Source organism: Periplaneta americana, chromosome 9 (genome assembly GCF_040183065.1).
Source record: "Periplaneta americana isolate PAMFEO1 chromosome 9, P.americana_PAMFEO1_priV1, whole genome shotgun sequence".
In the NCBI taxonomy this organism is placed as follows: domain Eukaryota; kingdom Metazoa; phylum Arthropoda; class Insecta; order Blattodea; family Blattidae; genus Periplaneta; species Periplaneta americana.
In genome coordinates, this window is record NC_091125.1 from 15,000,919 (window position 1) to 15,023,077 (window position 22,159).

The following is a 22,159-nucleotide window of genomic DNA, read 5'->3' on the forward strand; positions in this document are numbered from 1 at the left end:
TTGCTCATTTTGTGACCACATGGGCTCATTATAATTATTAAATTAGAGATAGGCTTTTAATTTCAATATTAATTTATAACTTACGGCACATTCTCCTGTGATAGCATCACATGTTGGTGCATGTCCATAGCAGTCACATAATTTGCACTGTCCTTGACCAATATATGTATAGCTATAAGCACAGGCTTCACAGGATAGACCAATGTACCCTGGCGGACAAACACACTGTTCCACAAGACGTGCTATAGAACCTGTACCACCGGCTACTGCTGTTCCAATGGTCACGTCCAGTAAACTGTTGGAAGAAAAAGCAAAGAAGTCAGCAGTAATATATATTATTAAACATAATATTATCAATCAATGGCATCATGCCGAAGACATTAGCCCAGCAGCGACACTCTCTACATCTGCAACATATTTTACCACTACTTCAAAAATCAGTAATTTTAGACACATGTCACATTGTCCGACATTTCCTAAATGCTGAATAATCTATGATACTTGATGTAAATCCGTATCATTAAGTAATGTACCATTTTTTTCTTGGTAGAGAAATGAGAAAATCATACAACAACAACAACAACAATGATAATGATGATGATTTTTATTTATTTATTTAGAATATTAACGTGCAAAACAACAGCACAAGGCCAATTACAGTTTAGCACAAGATACAAAACAAAACAACAAATGGTGATGAGAATGAATGGTAGAAAATGGCAGTGAGATGAAATACAATCAATATAATAGTCTACATTAATCAATTGACCAAATGCAACAAAATAAATAGCACAAATAATTATTAAAATTAGTTCAGTGAGATAATTAAAATAATGGCAATTAAATAGAATGAATTACAAATGAATTAATGAAATCATATAAATGAAGACTGGAATAATATAAGTAATATTGTAAAGATATGCAATTGACAAGAATTGTATGTTACATATCTTAACAAATGGCATAAATTAATAAAACTGACATAAAAACTCAAAAGATATACTACAAATTAAATGGATCCAAGTTCAATCCACGCAAATTAGCATATTTAATACATCTGCAGACCGGAGAGAGAGATTTAGAATTCCTATTATAAAACATTTTATGAAATCTTAAACCCTTAGCAGGAATACGAAGACTGATATTGCTTATGAATGATTCACAATCAATATTACCCTTAATGACTTTACAAAAAAATGAATAATCAAGAACCTGACGTCTGGTAAACAAACTACCGCAATTGAAATATTTGCAATTAATAATAATAATAATAATAATAATAATAATAATAATAATAATAATAATAATAATAATAATAACAACAACAATAATAGACTTTTCTGTTGAACTACATGTTTTCAGTTTTATAATTCCTAATATGCTTGCAAGACTTCAAAAAGATCAAGATAACTAGTGTCAGCATGAGAGGCGTATGTCTAGGACTAGAATCCCTCGTGGAATCCTGCATTACCAACTTAGAGGCAGGAGATCAAATGGATATCCAATGAAGAGATGAGCTGAAAACTTTTGTGGACCGTAAAAGTCCTTCTGTATCTATAACTTGTATGGCTGATGATGATGATGATGATGATGATGATGATGATGATGATGATAGCCTATTGTCGTGTATTAATTTTAAATGTTTTAATGACATTTCAGATATCCCATGAGAAAAAATATCTCATTCAACAGCACGTCAACAGTGCCAGTCACAAAGCCAAAGCAGTCATGAAAAGCAACATTAGACAGACACTGCTTACACAATCTGCAACACACAACAATTCCTATGCAGACATAATTATGTAGAACCCCTATAACTTCAATGTGTGTAGACAGTGGTTCTCTACCCTTTTCTATTGAACTATATGCTGCGTCAGCCGTTGCGGTGTGTAGACGTCCTCTACTATCGCTCTGTGATCTGTGTGTGCGTATAGTCCTACATGTTGTTGGAAGTTAAACTGTAACAGTTGGTACGACAAGTTCGTCTTCAGTTATTCTTTGTAAGAGATATCGTTTAAAAGTATTGAGTGGAGTTAAATGTAACGAATGTAACAATGTATTCCATCCTAGTTGTGCAAAGTTATCAAGTTATGTTAAAGCATGTGAAGATGGTACGGTGACCTGCTGTGATTCCAACAGTGATAATGATAATGTGTGTGTTAAGATTTCGTCCTGAGTGATGCTTTGTCTGAGCTTGCTGATAGTAACAATAAAATTGATATTAAAATAATAAAGTATATAGTAGCTCAAAAAGATCAACTGATTAGTGAACTTCGTGAGAAAGTGGATTTACTTACGAAACATGTTAACCTTTTGACTTCTATAGTACCACAAGGAAATTCAACTGCAGTACAACAAACAGGTAACGATATAAGTGTCTTACATAGCAAACAATTTACCAAACAAGATTCTATTACAAAAAGGACTATTGACAAGACTAAAGATGAACATACTACTGTGAAATCTAAGTTAGCGGATTATAATAATACGGACATTCAGCCCAAGGATTTATCCAATGATACAGTACTTGTAGTGCATCAAATTCTAATAGACCTGAAACTTTATGGACTGATGTTGTGAAGCGCAATAAACCTAAACAACAAGTTATAATAGGAAATAAATCTACACATAATAAAAAGAATAAGTTACAAGGTGTACCAAAGACAGTCTCATTACACTTCTATAGCCTGTCGCCTGATACTGAACCTACTGATCTGGTTGATTTCTTAAAACCAACGTTTTTCGTAGTTTCATGTACTGAATTGTCATCTAAGCATCCTCATCTGTATGCATCCTTTAAGGTGGATATTTATGAAAAATAGTTGGATGCAGCTTTTAACGCTGATATATGGCCAATGACTGCTTGATTTTTTCACATTGTCAACAAAACAATCCCGAGGGTTAAATTCAATGATTTCAGCACTTATCAGCGACAGTGAATTAAGGTGTAGTGATAATTATAAAAATTTGTTTAATTCAAACGTTTTTATTGCTTCCTTAACCCTTCGTTACTCGCGTTAAATTCCGTAACGCCAGTACTCACCTGGATTACAATGGTAATCCACATTTGTTTTTGTTTACAGACAAGGTTTAAACATTGGAATTAGATTTAAATGTTAAGAAATATATTGTTTTCAGTTATTACAGTAATAAGAATAGATATGGTACGCATAACGGAACGTATTAAATATAAATATTAATAATGAAATGGATAGTACACAAATTGCATTCAAGTGACATGTTTGCATAATATTTCAACACTGGTCGTGTCTTTGAGTCATAATTTATTGTTGCATCATAGTTATGAGTTAGTTCACTATCATCATAATTATGTAGGTTATCTAGCATTGTTGCTCACTCGATGTTTGAAGGTCATCTGAACTCTTGATCTCTCTTAATCTCTCCCACGGGAAACGCAAGTTCACTACTGCTGACCTTACTTACGTCATATTTGATAACGGAATACCTCACTCAGGGGTGTAGCAATGAAAAAATTCAGAGATGTAACAATCATTCTCACTTCACTTGTAATATTTTACAGATGTTTTTGTGTATTGTAAGAAGGATATTGATGCACTTTCATGTTTATGTTTGCATTTCACACTTTACACACGTGAGTCTAATCTACATCTGATTCAATTATCTGAGTAGGCCTATGCATTTCTTCTACACAGTTCAAACAAATTACATCTGAATGAGTAGGACAAATTCTCTTCAAGCACTGGGAACAAGATTGTCTTGTGCTCTTGTTTCTTGTTCTACCACACATGTAGCACCTACCAATACCTTCTGGCCGTGTTCCTTCTTCTTGACCTGTTTGTGGAATGCCTAACAGTTGCTCTCCTCTTCTCTTTATTTCTCTTGGAATTGTCTGTTGGGTGATACGCTCGGAAATTAGTGGCTTCATTAGGTCCAGAGCAAGGGTTTTTAGGAAGTTTTTCCGTAGAATTTTTTGTTTGTTTGCAGAATAAACAACAAGAGCATTGACACCTGCTATGTTTAGTAAGTCAAAGAAAATAATCAGAGGCCAGCGGCGTGAATTTCTGCTTACATCATAGGCTGAGCATAACTGGTCCAGGACATCCACAGCACATTTAGTTCTATTATAAAAAGATATTATTTCAGGCTTCTGGCTTCCTCCTGTTTCCTCATCCATTGCCTTATCATAATGCATGGTTGATAATGCTAACACTGTTTTGTTTTTCTTTGGTACATACGAAATAATTGTGCAGTTTTCATTGAATCCAAACAATGTACTGTTAACTTCCCTGTCTTGAGTAGTTGTGAAATGAGGAGGGATTTCTCTTTTGTTTTTTTTCAAGGTTCCTACAAGTGTAATTTTGTCATTTTCTAGAAGATCTAAACACAGAGGTATGCTCGTGAACCAGTTATCGGTGGTCACATTTCTTCCTGTTCCTTTGATGGGATGAACCAGCCTCTTCACCACTGCATGTGCACTGTTACTTTGGTGAAATGGACCATCTGGTTGAATACCAGCATAAATTTCCAAGTTATGAGTGTAATATGTTTTCACATCCACCATAGCAAAAATTTTGATCCCATATTTTGCTGGTTTAGTAGGTATATACACTTTCATGGGACATCGTCCTCTGAATGCAACCAACTGCTCGTCTATAGTTACATATTCGCTTGGAATGTAGCACCTTTGTGAATTCTGAACAAATAACTCGAACACTTCACGTACAGCAGCCAGTTTATCAATTTCTTTCCTTTCCTGCCTGTCATGAATGTTATCAAAGCGTAGACATCGTAACAAAAATTGGAATCTATTGTAGGTCATAGTCAGGTAAATTGACTCTATACCTGTTCCATTTTTATCCCATAGTTCTCTTACGTTCAGTCTTCCCGATTTCAAAGCACCGGCAAGATGCAAAATACCTAAGAGTGCTCGAATTTCAACGTCATTTGTTAATTTGCAATCTCTGTCACGTCCGTAATTACGCTTCACTTTTTCAATATAAATATTAGTACACCTTACTATTACATTGATTATTGTCTGATCAATAAAGCAGTCAAAACACTCTGTGTGTGTCCGCGCATTTTTTGCAGCTCTTTTAGGGCCCGGTAAATGAATCACTATATTTTGTGCTCTTCTTCTCCCTCGTAGAGATACTGGTTCTTCCTGCCAAATTGTAGTGTTGTCTCTTCCCGTATAGCAGTTTCCATCATTTATAGACATTAGTCTTTCATCAACATCACCATAATCATCATCCTCCTCCTCATTGTCTTGTTCTGAACTAGAATCGTGAACTTCATTCAAAAGATCTTCTTTGTTGCTTTCATCATCACTTTCATTTTCAATGCCAACATCCAGATCTTCATCTAGCCACTTGCAAATATTGCTTGTATTTTCCGTACCCATTGGAGCCAACTACAAAGAGGATGGAACGATATCACACACTTTTTTCATAAAGTTCCTGCATTGCATCACTCATAACCATATAAAAACTATTTCACTTACCTGAGCAAGAAACTGACGTCAGTACTCGCGTGGATTACAATGGTAATCCACTCGGAAAAACTGCGTATAACTTGATAAAACTCCGTATAACTTTCCAAAGCGTTGCGACAAATACGTCTAAACACCAGTAATGCCTCACTTAGACTGTGACGAGAAATTGCATTGACGCTCAGCTACGCAGTGCTGCAGGCGGTGACGTAATACAGGATTAAATATCAGTGGATTACTATTGTAATCCACGCGAGTACTGAAGGGTTAATGGTATTGTTTCTTAATATTCAGTGCTTAAGAAACAAAACAGACCTTTTAAATGCTACACTATTAATGAAACAATTCAATGTCGTATGTTTATGTGAACATTGGCTTTGTTCGGAGGAAGTGGAATTATATTCCCCTGACAATTTTATATTGGGAAACTTTTACATGAGAGTTGCTCATAAGAATGGTGGTGTAATCATATTTGTTAGGAAATTTCTCAAATTTAAGAAACTTAATTTATCAGATTTTTGTGACGAATTAAACATTGAGACTACTGGTATCCTTATTGAATCATTTCAATTTTTAATCATCACTATATATAGATCACCTTCTGGAGATATTAATATGTTTTTAAATATCTTAGAGCAATAATTATTAATCTACCGGTACCTTTTAAATTATAATTGTCAAATGTTAATTTTCAGTGATTTTAATGTCGATTTTCTCTTGAATTTGGGTAATAGTTTTAAACTTGTTAATATTTCCAAGTTTAATGGTTGTTTTCAAACCATTTTTGAACGAACTAGAGGTGATGCCTGTCTTGACAACATGTTTACAAGTTTAGGAAACACTCTACATAATGTTCATGTTCAGGATCTAGGTTATTCCGATCACAAGGCTATTGTATGTGAATTAAACATTACAGATATGAATATTAAGTCACGAAGTAATTATATTAAAATTTGCAATATGAATGAGTTTAAACAGATGTTGATTAACATTAATTACGAGCAGCTATTACCTAGTATATCAGATTTTAAATATTGTTATTTGAGTGCTTTTTTAATTGGTTTTATAATTTGTTTTGTGAATATTTTCCATTGACTAAAGTTAAGGTATTGAGGAATAGGTTTAATCACACGAATATTAATTGGTACACTAAAGAATTAAGCGATTTAAAGAATAAAATTATGGCATTACGTACTATTACTATTAATTCTAACAATCCATTTGTTAAAATGAACTATGATAATTTGAATCATATATATAAATTGGCAATAAAAGAAGCCAAATTAAATGCTAACCTCTCTTTTATAGAAGCCTCTGAAAATAAAGCCAAGACTGCATGGTCATTAATCAAATCAAAATTCTCTGTGGTTAATGATGATGAGATTAATATTTCTGCTAATCAATTTAATGAATATTTTGTGGAACACCCAAATAAAATAAAATCTAATACATCTAGCTCTAATGTTTCTCTTAACGAATTACTGATGAAATCACCGAAACCTGTAACAGTCTTTAGATGGAAGGAAGTTATAAGTGATGAAATATTATTGTGTGTTAACAAAATGAATGAAGAGTTCCAAAACAAAATATTTCTATGTATTTCAAATAATTTTCTTAAAGAAATTACCCTATATATACTAAAGCCGCTGACTATATGTATTAATGATTCACTAAAAAAGGATATTTTTCCTGATTCCTTAAAAGTTTCAAGAGTGACACCTGTTTTTAAAAAAGGCCATAAGGATGATAATTATAGACCAATATCTAATGTTCCTGTTTTTGCAAAACTCTTTGAACAGATAATTAAGAAACAACTTGTATTGTATTTAGAGTCTAACAAGTTGTTATATTATCAGCAATATGGTTTCAAGTCTGAACATAATACTATAGGTGCAGTTAGGTGTCTTGTAAAGCAAGCATTGGAGGCTTTTGAAAATAATGTTTATTTCCATGCAACCTTTTGTGCCTTAAGCAAAGCTTTTTATTGCGTTGATCATAGTATTCTATTGACTAAATTAAGTTATTTGGGTATTATAGGAAGTGAGTTGATGATTTTTTACTTATCAGATCGCAAGCAAAGTGTTTCGTTTAATGGCAAAAAATCTGATGTTATGAATTATTATTATGGAATTCCTCAGGGCTCCGTATTGGGTCCGATATTGTTTTTGCTAGCTACTAATGACCTAGCTTATAACATAAATGCTGATACTGTTCTGTACGTGGATGATACTACTTTTTTAATCAACCATAGCTTTGCTCAATATAATTTAAGAGATGCTGAAGTTTGGTTTAATGCAAATGGATTTTTGTTGAACCCAGCTAAAACTGAACATGTGATTTTTACTCTTAAGAAGACCGATCATGAACAAAGTCAGTTTCATATGTTAGAATTATTGTTGAGTCCAAGTTGACATGGGAAAGTCATATTGATCATATTTCCACTCAACTTTCAAGAACTTTGTTTCTCCTTAAGAGATTAAAAACTGTTGTACCTGAAAACTATATTCGTGGCACTTATTTTGCTTACTTTCAAAGTACCCTTACCTATGGAATACTGCTATGGGGCAACAGTGTTTTTATAAATAGGATCCTACTGCTTCAAAAAAGAGCCATAAGAATTTTGTCAAATGCAGCTTTTAATGAACATTGTAAACCATTATCTGTGAAAAACAAAATCATGACTGTAATTAATTTATATGTTCTAGAGACAATTTTGTATGTTAAAGATAATCTTTCAACTTTAACATTAAGAAATTATATTCATTCCTATGACACAAGACAAGGAAATGATTTTAATATCATAACATGTAGACTTGCTAAATCCCAAAACAAAACTTTTGTCAAATGTCATTGAAGGCTGCAAATAAATTTCCATCCCATATTTTTAATTTAAACAGAGCTGCTCTCAAATTTTACACCTTTAGTTGGTTAATTTTAGATCCGTTTTATAATCTTGACGAATTTTTTTATTGTACAATCTCTTTGTAATTTAACTGACCTTGTCTATACATTTTGTTTTTAGACATGTATTTTAAACTATTAACTATTAACTATTTCCAGTGATGTACCACTATTATTAAATAAGGGCATTCATTGGCTGTACCATAAACTAAATTTATTATGAAAAAACGACATGTGCCAATCCCAGGATTATAATCAGCGTTTCTATGCCCCAATACCAATAATGGATTGATTTATTTAGGCATATTTAATTAAGAAACAATTCCTCTTTGAATTTACTCAATGGAGTGTTCCATAAAATATATAAAAAATGCATAAATAGGCCTAGTCCTATGTTACATGATAGTAAATTATTAAATATTAAAAAAAATACATAATAAAAATATAATATTCCTGCTGATGCTAGAACATGTAACTGAAATAAACACAGTTTCAGTATGAAGGTTCAGCTTATCTAGCAAAACTCTACTTCTCTATGTTAGGTTTCAATTGAGTTAATTTGCAGATTGAAAGGGACGATAAGGTATACTTAAATGAATACAAAACCTATATTATGTTTTGTAATTAAATGCACAGTTAATTAGAAAATTGTGTTGGAAGTTTCAGCAGTCTGGTAACATTGTCGCCTCTTTCTTCTCATTATATAGATGTAAGAGGTCAACGAACTCAGGTCTGTCTGCATTAGTGAACTACCTCCCAGCTCCATTTCTGTATACAATGTTGCAAGCTGGTCGCATCAGTCAGTGGCTTCAATTTAGTGGTTTTTAAATTAAAATTGCATGAAAACCATCCATGCTAATGAAATACACCAGTGTGATAAATGATTCTTTATTAGGTTTTCTATCGATATAGACAAAAATTACGATCCTACTTGCAATAGTTACCGAATAAGAGGGTGTTAAACATTTGGGAAAAAACTTGTTTTCTGAGAAAATTATGGACTTTACACCAATATGGTATTACAGTTTTTGTTACAAACAAAATGAGGTATTCACTCTGAAAATCTGCAGGGTTATTTCACTTCCACCCTATATGTTTTATGATAATTCAGATTTTTGTTTCAAACTTTATTTAGGTACCACTCAGCAGTGGCTTACATACCATGCATATCATAGGTTGAAAGCATATAAAGCGTTATTTCTTCACTTACAAATTGATATTGACTGACAAACGACAAAGCTTGAGCATGAACAATTTGGAGAAGATTATTGTTATGTACTGCACAGCAAATTATGAGAATGAAAGTTTTATATATTTTTTTGATGCCATAACTTTTGTTAAATAAAATTTTTACAGTCTATTATGGAATTTTAAGTGGCTATTTTATAATTTTATAAGCTTATTTGAGGTGCCTAAACATACATTTTTAGTGCCCTAAAATCCCATACACAGTGATGAGATAAAAAAAAGATGTATGAAATGAAATGAAATGAAATGGAATGGAATTAATTTCTGTTCGAAAATTCCATCCTAAAGCAACTGTAAAAAGTGGACACATAACCATTTCACTGCAGTTGGCAGAAGATGACCATCTGAATTCTCTTTTACTGTTTTCTTTAATTTTGTCCCTGGCATAAAGGGTGGGTAGAAATGTTGAATCTGTGATGATGACTGCTGCTTTAATTATAAATGTAATAGTTCAATGTTGTTGTACCATATATAATATGTCCTCCTTAAAGCACCCCACATACCATCCACACTTTTCGTTATTTTTTTCTTACTTTACTATATTATGTCCATTCGACAAAATAAACATTTCATTATTTTCAAGGAATGTTATGGGGTATCAACTTGTAAAATTAAATTACACTAGAGAAACTGATGAGCATAACATTCAGCATTGTACAATATGTTGTTGTTGTTGTTTTCTAATGCCTGGCGTTTGACAATAAAGTCATTTGACCTCTTGCACTCCAATATTTTTCAAAGATATTATCATGGCCAGCCACTGAAGCACAGATTTTGAGGTGTTCCGAATCAATTTCTTGGTTTGAGTTGCACAATGGGCAGTTAGGGGACTGATATATTCTAATTCTATGCAGGTGTTTGGCCAAACAATCATGGCCTATTGCCAATCTAAATGCAGCTACAGACGATTTTCGTGGTAAATCGGGAATTAACTGTGGATTATGATGCAGAGAGTTCCATTTTTTTGCCTTGAGATTGTGTTATCAAATTTGCATTGTACAATATTACTGATGTCGATCCAAGAGTAATACACTGTTTAAAATTATGCCACAAAACAAAGTTTAGCAGACGTACTCATATTCATGGAAAGGCTCTCTTGTGAAACCGTAGTTCCAGTACTGATAGCTACTAATTTTTTTTATGGGGGAGGGGACATGTGCAAGAATCCTATCATTAGTCTTGTGAACTAAATGACTGTTTATATTCTACTTACCTCCCTTCAACTTGGTCTGTGTGAAATTTCGCTCTGAGCAGATGATGTTTCACATTTGCAAGTACACTCATCATCTCATCTCTGCTAACTTGTCCGCCATGATAATCATGTCCAGTGATATCTTTCAATTCATCTGGTACGTGATACCACTCATTTTCGTGAAATCGAATGGTCAATGTAGCATTTGAAGGTTTGTATGAACCATCTCCTGACCCAAGTCGTAATCCATTACTGCCCTAGAACAAACAGAACACAAGTCAAGAATATCAGTAATTATTTGCTGATTAATATTTAACTGCAATTTAATTAAAAACGAAAGATTCGTCAATTTCATACTTACAAGGGACCTGTCAGTGAGCAATTATCAGAACCTGCCTTAAAATTTTGCTGACAAAAGGGACATAAGAATGCCACACACCAAGCAGGTTTCAGCTGCCAGGTCCTGAGATCAAGTTACAATGTCGCCTGATAGAGCAGTCATGCAGCAGCAAGTAGCGGGGAGAGGTGGGGCAGGCTGTGATACTGCTGAGAGGCCATACAGGGACGCACAAACCAAGCAATAAATCTCCATGCTTTTCCACTAGTGTTTTAGTAGGAATTGCTATCTCGATCAGAAAATTAGTTTGAACTCGCAGCTAATTGTTCCTGTATGAACTTTCTATAAGATGCTGAGTCTGTCAGTGAATTTCAAGGTAGTTTTCGATATGAGCTCACTGATAGTTCCTTTGTTAGTAGCATATTACTCGATTATCAACTACTAGGTCATTGTCAGTGGAACTGGTGACAGTGAAGTAGTAATTGGAACAGTGAGATTGAGGACTCGCCATATTATCTGACTTTCGCCTAACAGTTGCGGAAAACTCCAACTAAGTAATGAGCCAGAATGAAAATTGAACCCACGCCCAATTGCAGCTTCAGATCACCAGGCAAATGTGCCTCCCATATGAGCAACGCTGGTGGAAACAGTATTTTGTTAAATAGACAGACTACTTTTCATCATTATGCTTAAGATTGTAGTTTTTCTGATGTACAGGAAGCTGGCTTGATGTTTCAACTCTCAACCTGGAGAACTAGGGGTTTGATTTCAGGATATCCTCCCCCTACAGAGGCAGCAATTGTTCATTGTTCAAAACTCAATAATAGACATCATAACTAAGGAGCAGATTCCTATGTAATTAAATATTATTTTTGCGTGTGATAAAACACAATTAACAAAGTTAAAAATTCCGAACATGAAGTTTCAAGTTTAAAATCCGGATTTTATTTCACATAAAAACAAATATTTTCACAAAAAAATTATGTAAATACATATTTTCAGGAAATCTATCATAAACACATAAATCTCGGGTTTCTTTTACTTAAATAATTTTTTACAAGAACTTTTAAAAATTTAAAAACTAAATCAATTATATCACTCAGAAGTATGTCATATTTTTTTAAGAATTCTTGGTTGCTTCGTATTTCTAAGCGCTGTGTGGTGTATCTGTGATCCATTTTTGTAATAATATCGCCTTAAGTTCTGAGAACTGCTAGGCAGCTTATCAATGTTATTATTGGAGAATAAATTAATGTGGACAAGGAGGAGAGATCTTGCAACACATAATTAGGAATGTTTATTGTTGCTGAAGATGATTTCATTCCACACTTTCTTTGTGAAACACAACAGATAAGAGCTCGGGTATGAACATTATTTAATTTAAACAAATCTCTCGCCTCTCGCTCATGTCTATCAAGTAAGGCATTATATCTTGTTGTGATTCCCTGTTATTGGGCTTCGTCAATCGATATCCTTCAAGATATACTGAAAGATGGTTATTAAAAAAAAAAAACAGTTTGGCTTTCCTATTAGTTTAAGCTTTTTGTGTGACACCATAAAAAAACTCGAAACATCCAAAAACCTGTTGTCTGAAACAGGGAGCTGCATGCCGTGGAAATTAAACTAGACTCACTACCAGGTTCAGAAGCACAATTACTAAGGGACAAATTCCAGAATGTGTTTGGGAAAAACAGTGGATATAAAAAAATGTGTAAAGTTGCTCAAGTATTGGAGGATGTGTCTGTAGGTAAAATTGACAGTGTATGTGTTTATGACATTCCTCTCTTTAAATATGCACGTCTGACATCCTGTGATGTGGAAAGATCATTTTCACAGTATATGTCGTTGTTCAGAGATAATCGGCATGCATTTGTGGTGGAAAATTTGGATTTGGAGATGACCTTTGTTGTTCACTGCAATTCTCGGCCAACTACTAGCACTCAAGTGTGGTTGGTGAGTACCTAGTAACATTTTTTTTTTCAAGCTAAGTAAGGTATTTTTGTCATATTTAAAAAAAGATTTATTTTTTTTATTTTTAGCAAATATTTTCGTACTTTTTAGCACATAAAAAATAAATATATTTAAATTTTTTAGCACATAAAAATCCGCTCCCTAATCATAACAAATAAACAGCTAAAGTGATGGACACATGAGAAGGATGACAGAGGATGGATTTACTTACTTACTTTACTTTACTCACTTACTCACCCACCCACTCACTCCCTGGCACTACCGTCCTCTGAGAACCTTGGCCTCCCTTTAACAAAGAATTGTAATCTCCGCTAACTTCTGCATGTTTTTACCATCTTTTAACCTCAATGGATCTAAAAGGATATATTGCCCAAGACAATATGGGAATGGGTTCCACCTGGTAGGAAAGGAAGGGAAGATAACATAGACAAATGGAGTTTTCAGCAGCATGAGGGAGAAAGGAAATTTAGACCAAAAATCTTAACTCTTTATCTGTAAATAGGTATATACCAATTGATTCTTATTTTGTCTCATAAACATGTCATTCATTAATATTCTGTGTTGTCTAAATTGGTAATTTGTTTTATTGACTTTTCATATGAAATGATGTTGCTTCCATCATGTTTTGGATTTTTGAAAACTGTCTCTAAGTAAAAATAAGTTATTATGGCACACAATGTTAACACTCACTATGAGAATAATGTTGGGTCCAACTGTTGGCTTGCCACTTGTATCTCCACGCATGACAACCCAGCTCACACTGAAGTTCATGTTGGATCCATAACTACTCAGCTGGTTGCCAAGATAAGGGTCCGGAGCTAGCCAAAAGTAACTTTCCACACCCAGCAGCTCATAGTTACCAACTGAGAGTTGTCGTGTTTCAGTGTCCATTGATGGGTAAACAGTGCTAGTAACTGTTAAATCACTCACTAACCAATCTGACAATTCTGAAAGCTAATAAAAGAATACAAACATAAGAAACATAATATACAATAAAAAAGTTAATTCAGTATTTTTATTTATCCTCCAGAGTCCTGAGACATTTGTTGCTTTATTTTTAAAGTTCAATATAATTCTACACTAAAAAAAAAGTCACTGATATAAGGAAAAATGCTGAAATGCAGGTTACAGTTAGGGCACAAATGCAGGTATAATGTACTAAATTTAGGGTCCCTGCACATAGTATATCTTATATCATAATCATGATATAGTATACTATACTCTCAGGACTCAGGAGGATATGGTTTTTCACTTAAGGAAAAAAAAAAGCATAGGTCTTGTATAATCACTGTTGCTGCCACACACGTATAGAGACGAATATGTATTTGTAATATAATAATTGTATTACGTATATATTATATAGAGGATCTTCAAGAATGAATGATGGGGTTTCATGAGGTTACTGTGAAGTATATTTTAAGTGCAAAGGGTTGAAAGTGCTTTCATTTAATTCAGTACAGTAGGTAACTCAAGAAGGTTGTGTTCACGTGGTTTTTATTTTCTGTCATTGCGGTTGTCATAATAAAGTTATTTTGTCATAATAAAATCATTGTTGTTGTACTAATAAGCTTATTGTTATTAAATTTATCATGTCTTTTGTTAGGTCTCACATTATCTTCAGACAATCAAGAATACCACTTCGAAACTAGACAGCCAGGTAATTTTCTAATGTTAACACAGTAAAGAAGTCACAAAGTTAATCAGTCAAAAAGATTGCGTTCATGTGTTTTTATTTTCTGTTATTGTTGTTGTCATCAGTGGTGATATTCGGCCAGTTCGCACTGGTTCAGACGAACTGGTTGTTAAATTATTTCTAGGTTTGGCGAACTTTTCAGTTTGTAATATTTGCAATTACCATGGGCATATACCATATATGTTTAACATAGGTACACATGAGAGAACTGGTTGTTAAACTTTTTGGATATCACCACTGGTTGTCGTCATAATAATTTATTTTCATTACTGTCAAATGTATTTGCTGAAATAAGTGTAGTGAAAAATCAGTCAGAATAGTAGACGTGTTTTTCTGATTACAGCTTGTCCTGCGATCTTAAGAAAAGAAAAAGCTGCGTGTGTCTATTATTGGTAGAACACAAATCCATGATTTTAGTACAATAACGATTCAGATGAGGCTATGAAAGCATTTCAATAGGAATGCACTATATGAGAACAATACTCATCGATAGTACAAACAATTTCAGGAGACCGATAGTATGCAAAAAGGAAAAACTGCAGAAACATTAAAAGAAACTGTGGAAAGAGTTCAATTGTCCTCTGTTCTGAGTCATTGCACAACACAATCAACAATTAAGTCTTCCTATTCATTGCACGTGCAGTCAACAATTAGGTCTTCCTAAATCGACTATGTATGACGTAGCGCAAAAGAGTTTGAAGATACTCAAGATACGAGTACGTGGTTATAAAATTAACTGCTACATGCAATCAAGCCACACGACAAGGTGTGTAGTATTGAATTCGCTGTTAGCATGCCACAAAGAATTGACGATGAACCATAATTTCTAGAAAAGATGTTCTCGGATGAGACACATTTGATATCAGTGGTTGTATAAATTGGTAAAACTGCCACATTTGGGACCCTGAAAATCCACACATCACACACGAACACATTCTAGATTCTCTTAAGGTCAACGTTTGATGCAGCCTAATGCACAACCAGATGTTTAGGCCCTTTATCTTTGCTGAAACCAACATTAACCACAATTCATATATGGACATGCTGCAGAACTTTCTATTTCTCAAATCAAGCAAATGGAAGACACTGGGCTTGAGATCATCTTTCAGCAAGATGGACTATTGCCCCACTTTGTGAATCATGTGCAAGAAAAGTTGAATCGTCGATTTCCAGAGTGGTGGATTGGCAGAAATGCATCCATCTCGTAGTCTGCAAGAAGTTCTGAACTTACTCCATTAGACTTCTTCCTCTGGGGTTGTATCAAAAATAATGTTTACAGTGCAAACATTCCAAATCTTGTCGTCCTCAAGGAAAGAATCAGACAAGCAATTGCAAAGCATTATTCCAGATGTTCTTACCAGAGTGTGGACTGAAAATGAATATCATTATGATGTGTGTCATGCTCTTAATTTTGCGCTTTTTGAAATTTAGTAATGTTCTTCGGAATCTTTTTGGGTTACTGAATTAAATATAAGCACTTTCAATCCATTATATATTATATATATATATTTTTTTATATATATTTCTCAAAAAAAATCTACGGTCCTGCTGGCCCTTCACATTTCTGTATTCGGGCCAGCATTCCCTTACTTGCACTATTTACAATTTTAAACAAGACGTGTATTGATCCTTGAAGCCTGTTCTTGCCATGTCTTTGATGTCCCTTCATTTTCACTTGACCATCATTTTACTTTACTATTATTCTACTTCCCTTCTCTTCTTCTCAGTTCCCTTAAAAAATTCTAAAAATAATTTCTAAAATTAATTAATATTTCTTCCCTCCAAACTAATTTCATATTTTTAAATAACATTTAATATAAAAGACCTAACCCTTGTTGACTATTTCACTACAAACTTGAACTAATAATATATTCACTGACTAAACACTTCTCCACCACACATTAGCGCTCGTATCCTGGCAACATTGTTTTCACTTTATTTATAACACAATTTAACACTGGAACAAAAGAACTACAGTTCACCTCCATTTACCATTCCTAGCTAACCTACTATTATTTCAACCCACTGATGCACCATTTCCTCAGATTATAGACAGGTTTTTGTCCACTATTGCCCCCTCTTTTCTCACTCCTTGCACGCTTTACACACTCACTACTTCCTCTTCTATTCCCATTATATATTATATATACTTTGCGGCTTTGCGGATATTCGTTTCTTTCTCTTAATTTATTTGGAATAATGCTGTTTAATTTATTATTCGTCTTGTGTATAACGTTTATATTTTCCATTTGAAAAAGGTGTATAATTGGTTATTTATTTTACCAATGTATGTCATGGATGTCCAAATATTTCCTTTTTTAAATTCGGTGGGTTGCAGGCATATACTACCCTCCACTAGTTACAGTTGTATGTATGTATTTATTTACACTGCAAGTGGGCAAGCACCCAGTGGCAGTGGTATACACAATATAAATAATACACAATAAAATTACAATACACAATAAAATTATACAATACACAATAAGTTATAATAATACTACTGTAAAGTGACTTTCAAACATTTGAACTCGAAACAATTATATAACGACGAATTCTACGACACTATTGCACTTGCAGGCACTGACTGTAACTTAAATCCCACTACCACATATTGTCGTCAGCTGTGTGGCTGGATCGTGTGATGTCACAGGCAGATTTGTTATTCTTTTTCCTGGCACAATGGGGCAGAGGTCAAGAGAGATAAGTGTACCACTGCAATAAACAAAGCATGCCCTTCATTTAGGAAGCAACATAATTTTTGTGTTTAGTTCTTCTTTAAGGAAATATCTACAATAGGAAAATTTAAAAAGGTAGTTATCAAAAATTTACAGGAAAAAATGTTATTATTCATTGCAGGAGTATTTAAATTCAGGAGTGGTATTTCTGCATGTTAGGTGGTGTTCCTGCATGTTGTACGTCATCATCAGAAGTATGAAGAATTCCATTGCTAAAATCTATGCCACTTATCGATGACTACGGCACGCAATAAAAAGACTATAAGTTTAAGTTTATTGCCAGAAAAAATATAATACTAAGAAATTGTAAATATACAAAATTCTAGCACTCCACTGAAAGAGGGTAATTTCTTATGAATTATTATTTTCAGTTATCTTTTAAAATACCTATATAGTATGTATAGTTCATTGTAAATAGTTATATTCCCAGTCACATTGTAATTCATTGTAATCTTTAATATTAGTTTTTATATGTATAGTTTTAATATAGGCTATTGTTATTAATTTATAATTGTATGATTTTAAGTAGCTTTAAGATTTTGACAATGTCAGAAACTTGTATACAAGTCTCTTGACAACTAATAAATGAATGATTAAATATCAAACACTGTCTCTCTGATCAACTCGTGGTCAATGTAGTCAACCTTGCTACTGGTGCTTTTTTTCCATCAGTGTGTGATGGCTTGCAATATCTACAGAAATTATGGTTTTCAATGTTGTTCGTGACATGCCTATTGCTTCAACAGTATAGCATATGGACAAAGTACTGCCTGAATTTGTAAAATATTTGTAGACATTTTGAATTATATGTAAACTTCGGATTTTTAGTGTCTAAAAATTAAGTTTCAGGTGCCTAAAATAGGTTCAATAAAAATATGAAATATGCTCTAAAATTATATCTAACATGACTTTCAGCACATACTACTCAAAATGAATAAATATCGTTTATACCATACCTATTATTGTTAGTTGAGTATTAATTATTTTATAAAATCATGTCCTTCAGAAATTGTACCTTTTAATGGCTGATTTCTTTAAAAATTGAAATATTTTCATAAAAATTTATGTTTGGGTTGCTTTATGTCTACTATGGTATATCCTTTTCGTATTTCAGTAATACGCTCACTGGTTTTGGAGATTGAGCATGTTCCCAAATTGGGAACGTTGGCATGTTACTAAAAGAAAAGTTATAATAATACATTTCGAAACATTTATTTTAGTTAATACACTAGAAAAGTGTGATTTTTTGTAGTACCTTTTTCCGCATATTTTATCACCAGTTCAACTTTTTTATTTTCCGAACTTCACTTTTTATGGAAATATTCGTGACAATATTTCTTGTGGAGTCTTTTCTCACATTTCACACACATGAGTCTAGTGTTCTTCTGGCACAGCACACACCTTCCCTGTGATGTGGTTCACTCCATCGTAGCATATATCCTTTATCACTGGAGCTGTAGGCCCTCCTCTACGTTTCCTGTCAGCATGGCTGGATTTGATCAGGGCCATTGCAACCGTTCTCCGGAACTGAAGGTGTGTTATTTTCTGTTCTGGATGCGGGTACTGAAAGAAACGGAACGCTGCTATGACAGACATATTGAGTCCGTTCGAAAACAAACCTCACCACCATTTTTTAGACCTTAGTCTCAGTCGATAACTGGATGCGAGTCGATCAAGTTGGTCCACACCTCCCATTCCTAAATTATACTTGTGTATCAAGTTAGGTTGTTGCACCTCCTTCTTGTTCTCAGATTTTACTCTTCTGTGAGTCTTCTGAACAGGAGTTGCAGTGAAGTGATTACTTGCCACAGTAACCACAGAATTGTCGTTCCATTTGACACACATGATCTTCCCATCAGACTTGTAATCAAATGTTCCACGTTCCTTCTTCTTCAGTTCATTTGTGGGTACTAGAGGGCACTTGTTTGTCCTGTTTTCTCTTACTGTGCCACAAGCTCGAAAATTCCTTTTTGTAAGGTCTTCCAGTAGAGAATGACTGGTGAAAAAATTATCAAAAAACACTATGTGGTTGTTAGAATTGGGCACAATGGAAAGCATATTCATGACAACCCGGCTACCCAAAGGCGAGCCGTCACTCTCTGATTTCCCACAGTAGATTTCCATGTTGTATGAGTAGCCATCGGTAGCACACAACATCCATATTTTGAAACCAAAACGAATTGGTTTGTTCTTTATAAACATTTTGGCACTCTGGTGGCCATGATAAGGCACCATAGATTCATCAATACTAATATTCTGGTGGAAAACACCGAACTGTTGAAACTGTGTGTTGAGACTGTCATAAAAGGGGATCACTTTTGCCACTTTGGATTTCACTAGGTTATTATTGTCTGCAATATGTAAGTACCGTTTTATTTGGCGGAATCTGTCCCTACTCATCACTTTACCAAATGTAGAAGCAGAAAGATCTTCACATGTGGACCAATAATCATTCTCTCCGGGTAATGTGTGATAACCACTCACTAATAACAGACCCAGAAATTGACACATCTCTTCTGTAGAAACATAAAAAAATGGTCATTTTTGTCTCTTCTTGCATATACCAGTGTCTGTTTTACAATTTCATCTATCATGCCAGGCGTCATAAATAAACAAAAAATCTCAAATTCACTTTTCCCTAAGTGATTTTCCCCAACCCTATCAATATTATCTGGTGGATCATGAAATGTCACCTTTTCGTTTTTCATCCAGTTTCCTCCTTGTGTTTTGGATTTCTTTGAAGGATTTGGATTTTCGTGTTCATCACTTTCACTGTCCGAAATATCACTATTATTCAGATGAATTTCCACTTCACCAGGTACTTCGCTGGGAAGTACATCCGTGTCTAAAACATCATCTTGAATATCCTCTTCATCACTTTCAATATTCCCATTACCCGATTCTGGTGGAATTATTACTACATCTAATTCCTTATTGCTGCAGGCTGCTTCAACTGAATCCACTGCATCCTGTAGGTATCGATATTTTTTCACATATGAACTGAAATAAAAAGGGGAAAATATAATACCGGTACTTGATAGCCAATGAACATAATTATACAATAATCTTGAAAATAAAATAAGTAAATTAGGTATACTTGCCCATAAAATTTCTTAGGATCCATCTTTCCATTCACTGATTATCATATGTAATTGTTGCAACACAAAAGTAGGCTATACTAAAACGAGGCAGCACTGAACTTGTAACAACACAATCTTCCAGCATAACGTAGTCTTATGGACGAAATATTTCTAGAAAACATCCCTTCACAGCTGTGTATGTGAAAGTTTCACAGTAAGCTCACCAAGGTTACTTTTGAAGAGAGTTACAGCCTTGAAATTTTTAGAGTACCATAAAAATTCCTTCATATAATAGGGAGAAGTTGACCCTTCCCTAGGTTATGAGTTAGTTCCAACAGAGTGTACGAAAAATAAGTATAAGCTTTCAAAAAAGCAGCCGAGTTACAGTGTATCTCTGCTTATAATGATAGTTAGCCTGGTACTGCATAGCATGGCAATGTTCCCAAAATGGGACACTCATGTTTACGTCAATATAGTGAAAATAAAAAACATTCTAAAAAGCTTATTTTATTACTAAGTATTACTTAAACTATTCTCCTAGTAATATCAGAAGAAAAGAAAATTTATACACTTCCAGATTTTTTTTTAAATTATATAAATATAAAATTGATATTTCTAACAAATTTTTACAAATGTTATGCTCCAATATGTTGCAAATATATTTCAGAATTCTCTAAAACAAAGAGTATTCGTAATTATGGACCTTGAAAAGCACTCTATTCCTTACTTGCGCAGTTTGTTTAAAATAAAAGTCTACAATTAATTATAATATATATGTTCCCAAAATGGGAACGTTGGACGGTAAAACAACAGTGTATTTTCCTAGGTGTCTGCATAGGGGTACATGGAAATGGGACGAAAGTATGCAATTATGATGAAAAACTGAAGAATTATTTTACTCCCTAAATTTACACTAAGAAAAAATTTTAAATTATGGTTTATTTAATGATGCTCGCAACTGCAGAGGTTATATCAGCATCGTCAGTGTGCCAGAATTTTGTCCTGCAGGAGTTCTTTTACATGCCAGTAAATCTAATGACGTGAGCCTGTCGCATTTAAGCACATTTAAAAGCCATCGACATGGGCCAGGATCGAACCCACAATCTCGAGCACAGAAGGCCAGCGCTATACCAACTACACTACCCAGGCCAACTTTACATTAAGATTAATTCATTTTAAACACATATACTTTCCATAATTACACTAGCAATAAACAGCCAATAACTTTTCCAAATCTTCGAGAGATAATTTACAGTTTTGTCTGTTAGCACAAGCTTGTAGGCAGAAAATGAATGCTTAATGTCTACTGATGCTGCGGGAGTATACTTCAATTTTACAATTTGTATGTACTAGAAAGTCATTTTTTTTTTTTCATTTTGTTACACTTCCCCGACAAAGCATTCACTGTTGCATTGAGATCGAAAGTCCAGGATCCTTCTGGAGAACATTTTCTAATATATCAAATGCTTTCTCCCCATCTGGTTCGGGTGCTGAGCTAAGTTTCTCACTACTATATGCCAGAATATGAAGTT

General features: G+C 33.8%; 1 protein-coding gene across 7 annotated transcripts in view; it reads right to left on the reverse strand.

Annotated features, from left to right (window-relative positions):
- Positions 1 to 22,159, reverse strand: part of wb (wing blister) — a 1,096,738-nt gene that overhangs the window by 775,811 nt on the left and 298,768 nt on the right. For all 7 annotated transcript variants that reach the window (XR_011333780.1, XM_069834429.1, XM_069834431.1 and 4 more), the window contains 3 exons: positions 13,810 to 14,073; positions 10,833 to 11,068; positions 85 to 295 (listed from right to left, as the gene is read on the reverse strand). Coding sequence is in view for 6 of the 7 variants with exons in the window: in XM_069834429.1 (XP_069690530.1) it covers positions 85 to 295; positions 10,833 to 11,068; positions 13,810 to 14,073 (711 nt within the window). In the remaining variant the exon portion in view is untranslated. The remainder of the gene's footprint in view (positions 1 to 84; positions 296 to 10,832; positions 11,069 to 13,809; positions 14,074 to 22,159) is intronic.